Genomic DNA, 15,388 nt, shown 5'->3' with positions numbered 1-15,388 from the left:
AGCCCTAAAATCTATAAAAGAAAGCATGCATGTAGTGCTGTAAATGAGTTATTCATACGACCCCAGATGTTGGTTTCCATAGTAACTATTATTTGATTCTTTGGCACAAATATTACATATCTGCTAATGTATAAAATGAGTACTTTTCTATCTTAATTATAGATTATCTAAAATAATATCCTGTCTCTTTGAAGCAGGGCTTTGGCATTTGGAGCATTTTCTTTCCTAAATGAAAACTGAATTAGTGCATTTTAATTTGTTTTTCTCCCCCACCCCCCCTTTTTTTTTTTCTATTTTTCAGCCTTTTTTCCTATTAAGTTTCCTTTCAAGGAATGTTCATGGCATCATTGTTTGTAATTGTGAAAACTAGAAACAGATCAAGTCTTCATTAGTGAAAGATTAGTGAGTACATAATGGTATGACTTCCCTAAAAAATCCAGGGCTCGGGCGCCTGGGTGGCTCAGTTGGTTAAGCGACTGCCTTCAGCTCAGGTCATGATCCTGGAGTCCTGGGATCGAGTCCCGCGTCGGGCTCCCTGCTCAGCAGGGAGTCTGCTTTGCCCTCCGACCCTATCCCCTCTCATGTGTTCTCTCTCATTCTCTCTCTCTCAAATAAATAAATAAAATCTTTAAAAATAAAAAAATAAATAAAAAATCCAGGGCTCTTTGGAGACATGATCAATTCCAGGGATGGAGAAAAACATAAGATTAACCTAGAATATCTTGTGACTCTAAAAAGTAAGGAAGTGCTCACAAAATGATGGAGGCATTGTCAAAGGACAGAGTAGCCAACTGAGGGAGCCCCCAACGGCCACATGGAGGCTGCTGTATGCATATGACCAAGGCCGAGGCTAATAGCAAATGTTAGCAAATTATGTGGTTTTTTTTAAAGATTTTATTTATTCATTTGACAGAGAGAAACACAGCGAGAGAGGGAACACAAGCAGAGGGAGTAGGAGAGGGAGAAGCAGGCTTCCCGCCGAGCAGGGAGCCCGATGTGGGGCTCGATCCCAGGACCCTGAGATCATGACCTGAGCCGAAGGCAGACACTTAACGACTGAGCCACCCAGGCGCCCCTCAAATTATGTATTTTTTTAAAAAAACCTTATTATTGAAGTTAATTAATTATTTTTCTGAATGACTGTAGTCCTTTTTATAGACTGCTGGGAATTGCCCAATAATTTACAACTAAAATAAGATATCTTATTACCTCATAGGCATTGTGAACATATTTTCTACAACAAAATCTGAGTGCATCTGTTGGGGTAGTTTAACAAAAAAAGTGAAATTAGAAATTAGAATGGTTTAAAAAATCTAGGACGGGGCGCCTGGGTGGCTCAGTCAGTGAAGCGTCTGCCTTCAGCTCAGGTCATGATCCCGGGGTCCTGGGGTCGAGCCCCACATCGGGCTCCCTGCTCAGCGGGAAGCCTGCTTCCCCCTCTGCCACTCCCCCTGTTTGTGCTCTCTCTCTCTGTGTGTCAAGTGAATAAATAAAATATTTAAAAAGAAATCTAGGATATATGGTTGCTACACACACACTCACACACGGACTCATTCAGTGGCGCACGACGCTGCTTCTGTTCCGTCTAAACTGGCAGTTCCTCCTTTGGTCACTAGGTGGCACTGGGCCAGTGTCCGGCAAGTGTAAAAGGAAACTGATGAACGCTAGGATAAAAGGCCAAAGAGGAACTTACTTGCTCAGTGTTCACGCACAACCTGGATGGGCAATCCCCTGGGGCCCATTGAAAGAAAGAGTTCATTTGGCTGAGCCTGTGCTAGGCTCCTGTGCTGGACTTGCGATGTTCGGGATTTAAAGGACTCTGAGATTTGGGCTACTTTCAGTACAGACACAGCAGGCCAGTCCTGGGAGGGTGCTGGACCAGATGCAAGCTGTCACAGCTCTGGGCCCCCTACGGACAGAACCGAGAGAGGGGTGCCTGGCCCCTCACTGAATCCCAAGCCCAGCACGCGACTCAGGGTGAAGTGAGAGTATTCAGTGGATGGATACACATCTTTGTTCCTTAAAAATAGTTTCGAGGAGAAACCACTGTGTTCTAGAAATATCTGTCAGCACCACGCTTTTGAGCAGCTCAGGCAGGAGGTGAGCAGTGGCTGCTTCTGCCGCTGGCGGTGTTCTCTGGCGCCGCCATGCCCTGAATGTATGTTCGTGTCTTCCGCAGGGGCTCTTAGATCTTGCCAACGAAAGGATTCCGTCGTGCTGTGCTCCAAGGAAGCTTTTCTCTGAGACCTCAGATACTCCCGTTAAAATCTAAAAGGAGTATTGCATTAGATCTGCTTCTGTAGGTACCGTTGGCTAAGCGTAAGGATGTAATCCAGAGTTTCGACTCGCGTTCAGAACCTGAACAGGATTTGGTATCTTCTGCAGTGAGTGTTTAACTGTCAGACTCTCTACACTTTACACAGCCTCCTAGAGAACTCCCGGGATCGGAGCCGCTTGCCCTGCACTAGCTGAGGCAGCTGCAATGGAAAGAATGTGGCTTTGGAGTCAATTCCTGGTTCTGGGTTCAAATCCTGATGCTGCTACTCATTAGCCCTGGGTCTTCAGTAATTACACAAATCTTTTTTTTTAATTAATTAATTAATTAATTTATTTATTTATTTATTCATGAGAGAGAGAGAGAGGCAGAGGGAGAAGCAGGCTCCCAAGGAGCAGGGAGCCCGATGCGGGACTCGATCCCAGGACCCTGGGATCATGACCTGAGCCGAAGGCAGATGCTCAACCATCTGAGCCACCCAGGCGCCCCTACACAAATCTTTTAATTCAGTTTTCTCATCTGCAAAATGAGGATGTTAATACTGACATTCTTCATTTATCTAATCAACCAACATATTTTTGAGTTCCTTGAGGACCTGACAATCTGGTGTGCATGGCAGACATGTCTCTTAGTGTTGAGCATATCAAATAAGAATGTACTTTTTATTTTATTTATTTATTTATTTATTTATGTATTTATTTATTTATTTATTTTAAAGATTCTATTTATTTGAGAGAGAGAATGAGACAGAGAGAGCATGAGAGGGGGGAGGATCAGAGGGAGAAGCAGACCCCCACTGGGCAGGGAGTCCGATGCGGGACTCGATCCCGGGGCTCCAGGATCATGACCTGAGCCGAAGGCAGTTGCTTAACCAACTGAGCCACCCAGGCGCCCCAAGAATGTACTTTTTAAATTTTATTTTTTGAAAGATTTTATTTATTTTTTTATTTGAGAGAGAGAGAGCACACGAGCAGGGGCAGAGGGAGAGGGAGAAGCAGGCCCCTTGCAGAACAAGAAGCCCGACCTGGACTCGATCCCAAGACCCTGGATCATGACCTGAGCCAAAGGCAGACGCTTCACCGACTGAGCCACCCAGGCGCCCCAAATAAGAATGTATTTACACTGGAGGTGGATGGTGGTGATGGCAGCATGACGTGTGAATGCATTTAAGGCCACTGAACTGTGTGCTTAAAATGGTGAAGGTGAACATTTTCATATTATGTGTATTTTACCACAATTAAATAAAGTAACATAAAAAATTATATATATATATGTATATATATATATATGTGTGTGTATATATATATATATATATATAAAGAACCCAGCCTGATCCTGGCACATAGTAGATACTCAGTAAACATCCACTAAATTAAGGAGTAAATGGTGATAAAGAAGGACCAAACAGAGTTTCTTCTCTCAGATACAACCTTGGCACAACTAGGCCTGTCAAGGGAAAGAGATGGCCTTTTCAATCTTGTACAAAATATGCCACCAGGTCCACAGATGGAGGAAGACTGCCAGGCCTTCTGTAAGGCCTATCCTGACTTCTTGCCTCAAGCTCAAGATGGCCTTATGGAATGCCTTCCCATTTCTCAGACATCATTCTGGAGTATATAAACTGAGCAGCTTCATGAAGGATACCTAAATGCAGTTTCTGGAATTCTGTGGCACTTTTCATAATGAAGACAGGCTTTAGGTAAAGACTAGTGGACAAAGAATAAAGTTTGGTCTGCTCAGAGACTAATGGACAAACCTTCGAGGTCAGTACCTTTCTGACAGAGAACTGAAGCTCCAGGATTATTCTAAGTGGAAGACGAAGAACACTCATCTTTCTTTTTCACTTTCCTTTTGTTTTTCTTTTTTGGGGGGGGGAGGGTGAAGAATGAAAGAAGAATCGCCTTTTTTTTAAAACTCAGGTAGGAGTTATGGATAACTCCCAAGTACCTGTGCAAATGAATATGATTAACTTTGCTACTCCAGAAAAAAATTTTAATCCCAAAGTCATTTATTTTGGCTTTAGAATAGACTAGCATTTGTGTCGGATTTTCTTGCCTAATTACTTTTTGCTTAAGCTTATTTTAAAATTGTTTTAAATTCCTTTAGTGTGACAGCCTAGGGAAGTGGGGGGTGGGGAAATGGGCCACAGAGAGGATCTGAACTAGAATTGCAGCTTTCCTATAGAAAAGCCTCCTCGTATGCTGCCAGTGGGAGAGCAAAATTGGAATCAGCTTTCTGGAGAACAATTTGGCAAAATATTTTTTAAAGTCTTAAAAATATGCTTACTCTTTGATCCAGTAATTCCACTTCTAGGAATTTGTCCTAAGGAAGTAATCAAACAAGCCTGCAGAAATGTAGGAACAAGGCACTCACCACAACATTTGTATCGGCAAAAAAAAAAAAAAAAAAAAAGACGACGACGAAAAACGAGTAAAACCAATGGAAAACATTGAATACTGTGAAATTGATTAAATAAACTATGTCCCTTTCTCCAACGTGTGTAGTCATGTTGTCTGATTATAGACTTTTGAAATGTTTACCACATCTTTCTAAGTGAAAAAGAGAATAAAATAGTGGGCACAGTTTGAAACCGTGTCTAGATACAGAGAAGGATAGGTGAGGAGATGGATGGATGGGGGAATGGAGGCCTATCTCTCCAAGACACATTCTGCAGTGTTAACTTTGGTATTGCCGAGTGGTGAAATTGTAGCCGATCTTGTATTTTTTGTGTGTTTTTCAGATTTTCTACTTGAACATGTATTGCTTTGTAACTAGAAAAACCAACAGTCCTATATTTTAAGAGAATATATGTTTAATGTATCAATGAACACATTTAGTGTTGCTATATAATACCCACAAAGTGGGTAATCTGAATGCACATAAGGTAGACGGAATGTATTTACTTCAGGGTCACATTCATACAAGTGAATTATCAGCAATCATATTAAATACATAAAATCAGATGTACCGTAGGTTAAATTATGTTTCCCAAGAAAAAGAACCACATTCAGCAAAAATCTGTGAAGGCACAATTAGAGGATCATGTCGGTGTCCTATTTTCTGATCCCAGCACTAGGAGGTAGACAGTTCTAGAGCTAGGAGTACCACAGTTTTGCCAAGCTACAAAGACTGGTCGGTGGGTTTTCTGTGAATTATGTGTAAAACATGTTTATTGTCCAGATAACACTAGAACAATACTGGCAGCATTAAAATCATTCTTAATTGTCTGAAAGCAAACCCCATTTAAATTTTCTACTGCGTCCCCTTCCTTATCTCATTATCATCATGCAGAACTCCACATCTCAATGGGGAAAGAGTGAAAGCATAAGGTAAATGACAATCATAAACCTTTGATGACCCCAAAATAGCTCTTGGCTACATTTTCAAGAACTCTGCTTTATATAACCAGCTGCAGGGAAAATTTGTTCTTCACTGTTTGCAGCCTCAGCTCTGTACACATGATGGGGTTCTCTTTTATTTGCAGTTCCTAAATTCCGAAGACACCATGTGGCTTCACTGAAGGAAAAACCTTGCAGGTCTGGCTCCCTGTTGTCTCAGGTCAGATGGAAAAGCCTTTTGTGATTAACTCGGCCACAGTGTGTCCTTTGGTATTTGGAACTTCAGTAGGAGTTTTTATTAGTTATCCACATTTTGAATGCTGACTCAAATAAGCTGCCTACAATGGAAAAAGCAGATAAATCTAGCCCTTTTGACGCCAAATCGAATCCCCGTTCTCCCACTGGCTGTGACCTTGAGCAAGTTCACTTAACATGTCGGGTCTTGGTGTCCTCAGTTAGGAGAGTGGGGCCTTCCCATTTCACCTCGAAAGGCTGTTCTTTGTCAGCCATGAGGCTTTGTGCCAGGAGGGGACAGTTATGGTCTCTCTAAACACACTGCCTTCTCCCACTTTGTTTCTGACAGTTTCCTTATGCTGCCCCACCTCCCCAAGAGCCCGTGAAGACTCTGAGAAGCCTGATCAACATCCGGAAGGACACACTAAGACTCGTAAAGTAAGTTCCCCTGGGGTGGGGCTCAGGCCAGGTTCTAGGTGCAGTGCAGCCGACTCCCCCCAGAGACTTGGGAAGCAGTTTCTGCCAGACCCGGAGTCTGATCCCCCGGGGCTCAGGGACGTGAACCGCCCTGGCACTGACCGAGCAGCCCTGGCCCCGGAGATTAGGTCTTCCTGCATCTAGATTGTTCAGAACTTGGCGTCTGTGTTTGTGAAGGATTTTCCCTTTCCTGGAAGCAGTCCTTATTATCCTTGTTTTATTATTTTTTTAAAAAAAAGAAGAATTATTGCGGGAACAATTGAATTTTGCCACTGCTTCAGCAAGCCTAGGGAAAAATGGGATATTTGAAGTTGGAATATAACATCCTTATTTTATTGCTTACATTTACTCTTTATCTCATGTGTCCTTCCTCTGAGGAACTCATAGTGCCCTCGGCTGGTTGGTTAATCATCATCATCAACATTAATGATCATCAACACTTGCCTTCTCTGTGCGATCTCTAAGATAGTGTAATTTCGACACTGATGCTGCAGATAGCCAGTCTGCTAATGCACTCGCTGGTCCCCTGGGAAGGCAGATTTGGCTAGGGCAAATGACGGGTCCCAGGTTTTTCTAAATGGACACGGAAGATGTCAGTCCTGTTAACATTAGGAAGTTTATTTCTCTCAGATAATTGTTTTAATATAACAACTTTATTAAGATAAAACTCACATGCTGTACAATTCACCCATTTAAAGTGTACAATTCAGGGGCGCCTGGGTGGTTCATTTGGTTAAGCGTCTGCCTTTGGCTCGGGTCCTGATCCCAGGGTCCTGGGATTGAGCCCCACATCGGGCTCCCTGCTCAGCGGGAAGCCTGCTTCTTCCTTTCCTGCTCACCCTATTTGTGCTCGCTCTCTCTCTCTCTCTGTCAAATAAATAAATAAAAATCCTTAAAAGAAAATAAAATAAAGTGTACAATTCAGTGGTTTTTAGTATATTCAGAGTTGTGCAATCATCACTACCATCGAATTTTAGAACATTCTCGTCACCCCCCAAAAGAGACCCTAGACTCACTCGTGGTGACTCCACATTCCCCCCTCAAAACTCTCTTCCAGACCTAAGCAGCCACTAATTTACTTTCTGTCTTTTTCTCTTCATTTTTATGTTTCATTTGTCCCTGAAGTTTTGACTGCTTCTCCAACTATTCCCCCAGCCCCGGAGTCCACTCTGGGGACCAGGCAGCCTCAGAGGGAGGTGCTCTGCCGGGGAGCAGCCTGCAGCTGGGGGCTCGCCCTCCCGGGGGCGCTTCACCCTCCCTGGGGCAGTCCCCGAGGCAGCAGAATGGATTGAGGCTCCTGAGGCCACTCTCTGCACTGTGTTTCTCTCTCATCACACGTGGCTATGGCTCAAGGGCCACACTCCAGCAGACTCTGCAGTGCTGGGAGGCGCTAGCAGAACCCCGCCTGGAAGCCGAAGACCACCCTGCTTCCCAGCTCTGCAAGCACCGAGCACGTGCTCACATAAGTCCCTGAGCTTAGAGAGCAACACCACACTTTACCTTTCTCGGCTGTTGTCAGGATTCAACAAGATAATAGGAGGAAAAACACCTGCTGTTCAATAACCGTTAGAGTGAAGGGTGTTCTTGCTCTGTTTTTCCAAGATTACGGGAATAGGGTAGATTCTGATTCACAGATTTCCAGGTAAAGATGGAGGATTGAACATCTTTTGCTTCCAGTCAAAACCCACTAATACGAGTATTTTTTAAAAGCATTAATCCAGAAGACCTGGGGGGGATGGGAAAGAAGCCACAGCAGTGCAGTTTAGGGACTAGAACAAAGGCCAGTGTTAAATAACTTAGCAGGCCCTGGAGATCAGAATCCTGAGTGAGCAGAAGGAAAAGCTGAGAGTCACCCAGTTAAACTGTTACCCCTGAAGGCTCAGGAATTGGCAGTACCAGGGCCTCTGGACACCAAGATGGGAGGCAAAAATGAAGAGGATTGGTGGGAAGCATGCTGAAGAGGCTGTCCGATCCCCCGCTATGCTGCACAGCCAGAGTTGCCCTCCCCACACCCTGGCGGAAGGCTGGCAGACGATTCTCAATGGAAAAGTTAAAACAGAGACCCTGGACTCAGGGGACCCAGGCACAGCTAAAGTTGAACTCAGTACTAAAAATGGGGGTTAAGTAAATTTAGGTACACTGGATGTTGAACCCTCCAGCTTGCCGCCCTCACACCTTCTGCCCCCAGGCCCTCGTCCAAAGAGAGGAACACTGTCTCTGAGGAGTAGAACCCTCCCGGATGGGAAGACCAAAGAGACTGGCCTTGGAGATTCCTCCAAAGACCCAGATCAGTCCCTGGGGAAGCCCAGGGTCCCCAAACTACACCATGCACTCAGAGTTCCAATTAGGGCTTTTAACTTTCGTTTTTTTAAGATTTTATTTTATTTAGTGCACCTGGGTGGCTCAGATGGTTAAGCATCTGCCTTCAGCTCGGGTCATGATCTCCAAGTCCTGGGATTGAGCCCCGTGTCGGGCTCCCAGCTCAGTGGGGAGTCTGTTTCTCCCTCTCCCTCTGCCTCTCCCCCTGCTTGTGCTCTCTCTGTCTCTCTCTCTCTCAAATGAATATTTCATTTGAGAGAGAGACAGCACCCACACAAGCCAGGGGAGGGGCAGAGGGCAAGGGGAAACAGACTCCCCACTGAGCATAGTGCCCAACCCTGGGCTCATCCCAGGATCCCAAGATCATGACCTGAGCCAAAACCAAGAGTTAGACGCTCAACTGACTGAGCTACCCAGGCGCCTTTGGGTTTTAAATTTCTTTTTTTTTTTTTTTAAGATTTTATTTATTTATTTGACAGAGAGAGCCCACAAGCAGGGGGAGAGGCAGCGGGAGAGGGAGAAGCAGGCTCCCCGCTGAGCAGGGAGCCTGACGTGGGGCTCTATCCCAGGACCCTGGGATCATGACCTGAGCCGAAGGAGACACTTAACCGACTGAGCCACCCAGGCGTCTCTGGGGTTTTAAATTTCTTAAATATGAGCAGACAACCAAAGCTTCTTAGATGTGTAAGGAATGCCCATAATATGAAAGACAGTGGCAGAACAAACCAACAGGGGAAAAAAAAGACTCAGAAATTAAAAACATAGTAGCAGAAATGAAAAAGCCAATAGAATGGAAGAAGAAAAGTTGAAACATTCCAGAAAATGGGGGTGAAAAGGTTGAGATACAGAAAAGAGGAAAGATACAAAGAATAGAGTGCCAGTGCACAAGGTCCTACATCCAACTAATGGTTCTGGAAAGAAAACAGAGAATATAGAAGGAAGGAAATCATCATTAATGACATAACTAATTTAAGAGAATTTCCCAGAACCAGAGGGCCTGAGTTTCTAAATGGCAAGGACCACTGGAGCGCCCAGGTCAATGGATGATAAGGCAAAGGCCCTACATCAAAGGAAAACAGGGTCAGCAATCAGAATAGCTTCTTCTTGGGAGCAACACTAGAAGCTGAGAGATAATGCAGCCATGCTTTCAAATGGCTTTTTAGAAGTATTTGTAACCTGGAACTCCTTACTCAACCAAACTTTCAATGTAGTATGACTGTAGAATAAAATCTCTCAAAGAGTTTGTCCCTCCGACACATCCTAGTGGAAGAGGGGCCCTGCCACAAGGAAAGCGTACCCTGATGAAGAAGTTAGGAAATGCGGGAAGGAGGTGGCGGGGACTTCCCAGGGTCATGGGGGAGGGTGGTCCCTGGAGGCTGTGTGCAGGCACATAGCAGGCCTGGGGTCCCCTGGGCACCTCCTCAAGAAGACGAAATGCACGGAGCACCTGGCGCTTCTGAACATGGAGAGAGATTTAACCAGCCAGCAGAGGGCTAGGGTTTGGGTGGGTGATAAAAGACACAGAAAACTGAGCCACTGAAAAAGGAAATGAGCCCAAACTCCAAGAAAAACTGATGCAGGAAAAGACAAATCAGCGATTACTCTGTGGCTAGGTTGGGGATCACGTGAATATAATCGCAGTAATGCAGACACGAAGGTACTGAGCTACCAGAATCATGAAGTATGCACTGGGGGGCGGCGTACTTATATGGGGCAGCGAGAGGAAAGAGAAAGAAAACCTGCCTCCCATGGTAGGAAGTCTGTGGATAACACCTGAAACTGAAAAGTCAAGAACCGTGTGAGCATGTTCTGTAGAAACATGCAGGTAAATGCCAAAATGATCAGCTAAAAGAGGTAGAGATGGTTTCTGAAGAGGAGGCGGGGGGAGGGGGGCTGCTGCTTTTGTGACAGGCCTTGTGGAAACTATGTAAACTATGTGAGTAGTAACTTCAATTACAGTAAAAACAAAAACAAAAACAAAAACAAAAAAATTCTGGCCAATGCCCAAGCGTTCACTAGCGCTGTGAAGTATCAGACATCACCGAAATGCCCCCCCACAGTGTCATGAGGGACTTGGCCAGCATTCAGAATGAAGACAGAGGCCTAAAGTCTGGCCATGGAGAGAAGCTCACAATGTATTAAGTTAAAAAAAAAGATAAATCTAAAAATACTGATTTGCTATCCCCCAAATGCTGAGTCTGTGTGGTTTCCCAGGTGTGCGGAGGAGGTAAAGACCCCTGGAGAAGAGGTTGGCAGAGCTAAAGTCCGCTACAACGTGGAGTTCACCTTTGACACTGACGCTCGGGTGGCCATCACCATCTACTATCAGGCCACGGAAGAGTTCCAGAATGGGATTGCCAGGTGAGAACCAGAGACCAGGTGAGCCGCGTCCTTCCCACACGGGTGAGGGTCCACGCCTTCCACACTCGTCCGTGGAAGGAAACCTGCTGCTACCGCCAGGTGAGATCTCGCTCCTGAATTTGGATTTTCGTCCCAGAGCCCCACCTCTTTACCTTTTCCCTGCAAATTGTGCCATCCTGTGCCGTGGCAGGTGGCCGCGGAACCTTTCATTTCATCAAGATGCTGTTAAACATCAATTAAGCGACCTTTCTGCGGATGGGTGGGTTGAATGGATAAGTTTAGCGGCATGACGGAGCAAGAGCAAAGGAAATGGATGATAAGGGAAATATTTTCTTTCCTTTCCTTTTCTGTACCCAGAGCCTGCTGATGTTGAGACCAGGCGTGGGACAGAGGAAGTGGCCCCTCTGTCTGGGCTCGCTGCTGACTTTCGCTTTGCTTCCCTCTTTGCTCCACAGCTACCTCCCCAGAGACAACAGCCTGCAGTCGGAGACGGTGCGTTACAAGCGAGGGGTGTGTCAGCAGTTCTGCCTGCCCTCCCACACCGTGGACCCCTCCGAGTGGCCGGAGGAGGAGGTGAGTGGCCTCTGGACCAGGCGGCAGGCTGCTGGCCGGAGGGGCAGGGGCAGCTTCCTCACGTGGACCCAGAGGGGCCTAGGGCCTCGTCCGGACTACGGCCAGCAGTGCCTGGGCTCCCTGGAAGCTCGGAGGCCACGCTGTCCTTCAGCCCTGTGACTTCTTCACGCCCTTAAGAGATACCTGATGTCGTTAATTTTTCTGTTCCAAAGTAGCCCATTCACCTCAGATACTTGGAGAAAGCCATGCTCAGAGAAAAGTACCTGCAAGTTAGAGGATTTTATAGCCACAAGGCTTTAGAAAGAAACCGTGGAGGGCGCCTGGGTGGCTCAGTTGGTTAAGCGACTGCCTTCGGCTCAGGTCATGATCCTGGAGTCCCGGGATCAAGTCCCGCATCGGGCTCCCTGCTCAGCGGGGAGTCTACTTCTCCCTCTGACCCTCCTCCCTCTCATGCTCTTTGTTTCTCATTCTCTCTCTCGCAAATAAATAAAAATCTTAAAAAAAAAAAAAAAAAAAGAAAGAAAGAAAGAAACCGTGGCCTTCAATGAAACAGACTTAGGTGGTCACAAGGTTGACGAACCAGAGCAGAGATGAAGTTAATGCTGCTGCTTTTTTTTTTTTTTAAGATTTTATTTATTTGAGAGAGGGAGAGCAGAAGCAGGGGGAGCAGCAGAGGGAGAGGGAGAAGCAGGCTCCTCGCTGAGCAGGGAGCCCGATGCGGGGCTTGATCCCAGGACCCTGGGATCATGACCTGAGCCAAAGGCAGACGATTAACCGACTGAGCCACCCAGGCACCCCGAAGTTAATGCTTCTTGACGACATCTCCCTCCCTGATGGACTACTGTGCCATTTCAACATGTTTTTTTTTTTTTTTCCTTTTCTCTCCCTTCAGCTTGGCTTTGATCTGGACCGAGAGGTTTACCCTTTAGTGGTCCACGCCGTGGTGGATGAAGGAGACGGTAATGGGCACTTTCTGTCTTCTTTTCGCTGTACACACTGCCCTTTGGTGGTGCACGAACAACAGGCCCTCTCCATCGGGATCAGGCAGGTGGTCTCTACGGCCCCGCGTGCTCCCGGACGAGAGCAGCATGGGTCACAGAATGTGCCCCTTCTCCTCATACCCCAGAGCGTTGGTTTGCTGGGTACGGGGAGTCGGGGAAGGTAGACGGGCATCAAAGTGTGGTGTTGGGCTTTCTTCCTCCTCCATGTGCCTTTTTTTTTTTCCAGAGTATTTTGGCCATTGCCATGTACTGCTGGGCACTTTCGAAAAGGTGAGTAACTTCACAGGGCCTCACTTTATTACTTTTAACTGGCTTTTGTGTGGGGACGCGGGCAGCCCTGTCTGCCGGCTGCCTGAGTGCAGCAGGATGGGTCTGGCTCGGAGGCCGTGGTCAAGCCGGAGGCTACCCTGGGGTCTAGTTGCAGCCCTGCTGCCAACTTGCTGTGTGACCTGCAGCTCCCGAGGCCTCAGTTTCCTCTTAAAATGGAAAGGTCAGGCGCCTGGGTGGCTCAGATGGTTAAGCGTCTGCCTTCGGCTCAGGTCATGATCCCAGGGTTCTAGGATCGAGTCCCGCATCGGGCTCTCTGCTCCTTGGGAACCTGCTTCTCCCTCTGCCTCTCCCTCTCTGTCTCTCATGAATAAATAAATAAAATCTTTAAAAATTAAAAAAAAAAAAGGAAAGGTCAGACTGGATACTTGGAAGGCCCTGCGGGTGTGAGGAGTCTGTAATCGCACACATGTGTAATTGAGAGCAGTAACCAAGAACACCTGGTACCGTCTTGCCCCTCCTTCCAGGTCATAACTGTTCTCTTTCATTCCAGCACACAGATGGAACTTTCTGCGTCAAGCCCCTCAAACAGAAACAAGTGGTAAGTATTTGACGGCCAGGGGTCCTCTGTGTCCCCCCACCCTTCTTTCTTTTGATCTTTCTCTTTTTTTCTCTTTTGCTAAGCACCCTTCTTCTCTCCCACCACCCTTTTTTTTTTTTTTTTAAATCAAAGAAAAGTAAAAAAGGGAGTACTTTTGTGTGTTAGAAACTCCTTGGGTGGCCTGAAAGGAATACTGATGTTGGGTGTCTTTATTGTTCCAGAATTGTTGGTGTTGCGGCGGCCCTTATGTGAGCAAAGGACTTGAGAAATGAAAGGGCAAGATTTGTCTCTTGACATTAGGTTTAGGGAGAGCTCTTTTTATTTAAAATGCCAGGGTGAGAAACATTCCAAGCTAAAGGATAAAGTGTTGGGGTCCAATTCAGAGCCAGTTAAGCCCAGGGCCCTAATTCATCCCACCACCGCTTTTCTACAATCCCAAGTTTACTGGCCACCTGCCCCCTTCCAGAATGACCGGCAAGTTCTGCTCCTAACCCCTGCTAGGTGCCAGTACTTTTTTTTCCACTTTTGCTGGAGTGGGAGTAGAGTCAGAGAGAGTGAGGAGGGGAGAGTGGTGCCAGGGGCATTGGCAGGCCTCCCTGCAGATGCATGATAGATGCATTATTCATTCTTGGGGGTTAAATGTTCTTCCCTCTTCATGAAGTCAGTAGCAGTTAATAACACCTGAGTATAAATTTGTTGATAATATCCTTTCCAATTTAATCAATTAGTAGGTTGAAACAAGTTTTAAAAGGCAGAGGAGAAAACAGATCCTGAGCCCAGGGTACTGCCTAGGAAGGCCAAGCCTTGGTGAGTTGTCTCATGGGGAGGCCTCGTTCTCCAGGACACCTAGAGAGGATGGAAAGGCTAGGGTAGCTCAAGGTAAATGGTTTATCTATTTTCCTATTGCCAGCTTGACATTAGCAACAGACTCTGTCAAACTGGAGAGTGGGATATGAAATCAGTGACAGGCTCAGTCTCAGGGGAGGACCTCAGTGGGACAGAGGTGAAGCAGAGGGAGGAGTGGGCTCACAGAGAGAAACAAGGGAAGGGCCTGCTTTGGCACTGACATGGCCCAGGCTAGGGCAAGTGGGCATTGAAGTTGGGGTTTTAAGGAATAGGGCCAAGAGGGCTCCTTGGCCATGTGGGTGGTGGGGTGGCTCGTGCAGGTGGAGGGGCTCAATCGGCCTCCCCTTCAAGGTCCTACTCTCTGTCTGTCTCTCTTCTCATGTTTTCTCTTCCACTCCTTCCCTTGCCTGTTTCTCCTCTCTTTCTTTCTCTGTTCCATTCCTTTATTATTTTTTTCTAAGATTTATTTATTTATGGGGCTCCAGGGTGGCACAGTTGGTTAAGCGTCCAACTCTTGATTTCAGCTCAGGTCGTGGTCTCAGGGTCGTGGGACCCAACCCTGCATCAGGCTCCGTGCTCAACGGGGAGTCTGCAGGAGATTCTCTTTCTTCCTCTTCCTCTGCTCCCCCCCTCCCCCCGCTTGTGCGCTCTCTCTCTCTAAAAATAAATTAATTAATCTTTAAAAAATAAAATATTTTTAAAAATAGATTTATTTATTTTAGAGAGAGCGCGAGGCAGGGAGGGAGAGAGAAACTTGAACAGACTTTGTGCTCAGCATGGAGCCCGATGCAGGGCTCAATCTCGCCACCTGATCATGACCTGAGCCGAAACAAAGAGCTGGACACTTAACTGACTACACCACCCAGGCGCCCCTCCTTTCCTTTATTTTTATAATGTCCACACTTCACTTCTATTATACAGCTAATGCTTTTCTTTTGATGCATATTCTTCCACCCTTTTGCTAGTCTGTGCCTTTCTTAACTATGCTTTCCTGTCCGTAACAGTGAGCTGCAGTACGCAATTAGTGTTGTAGTAAGTTTATGTTCCCTCTTGGGCATAATGGTGGGTGAATTAAACATTTGATTTTCTTTTCCCT

General features: G+C 46.3%; 1 protein-coding gene across 5 annotated transcripts in view; it reads left to right on the top strand.

Moving 5' to 3' along the window:
• The window catches only part of RNF157 (ring finger protein 157), a 78,999-nt gene that overhangs the window by 45,207 nt on the left and 18,404 nt on the right, over positions 1-15,388 (top strand). For 4 of the 5 annotated variants that reach the window (XM_045888413.3, XM_045888414.3, XM_064583190.1 and 1 more), the window contains exons 3-8: positions 6,197-6,285; positions 10,858-11,004; positions 11,460-11,577; positions 12,470-12,536; positions 12,805-12,848; positions 13,399-13,446. In XM_045888413.3, the coding sequence (XP_045744369.1) occupies positions 6,197-6,285; positions 10,858-11,004; positions 11,460-11,577; positions 12,470-12,536; positions 12,805-12,848; positions 13,399-13,446 (513 nt within the window). Of the gene's footprint in view, positions 1-3,453; positions 3,478-6,196; positions 6,286-10,857; positions 11,005-11,459; positions 11,578-12,469; positions 12,537-12,804; positions 12,849-13,398; positions 13,447-15,388 lie in introns of those variants that run through there. The other variant, XM_064583191.1, reaches the window with a different exon arrangement.

This window comes from Mirounga angustirostris, unplaced genomic scaffold, assembly GCF_029215605.1.
Source record: "Mirounga angustirostris isolate CCGP_5_RB_7025 unplaced genomic scaffold, mMirAng1.0.hap1 SCAF_17, whole genome shotgun sequence".
In the NCBI taxonomy this organism is placed as follows: Eukaryota; Metazoa; Chordata; class Mammalia; order Carnivora; family Phocidae; genus Mirounga; species Mirounga angustirostris.
Note: the sequence above shows the minus strand (reverse complement) of the source record. Positions and strands in the feature narration are given on the sequence as shown.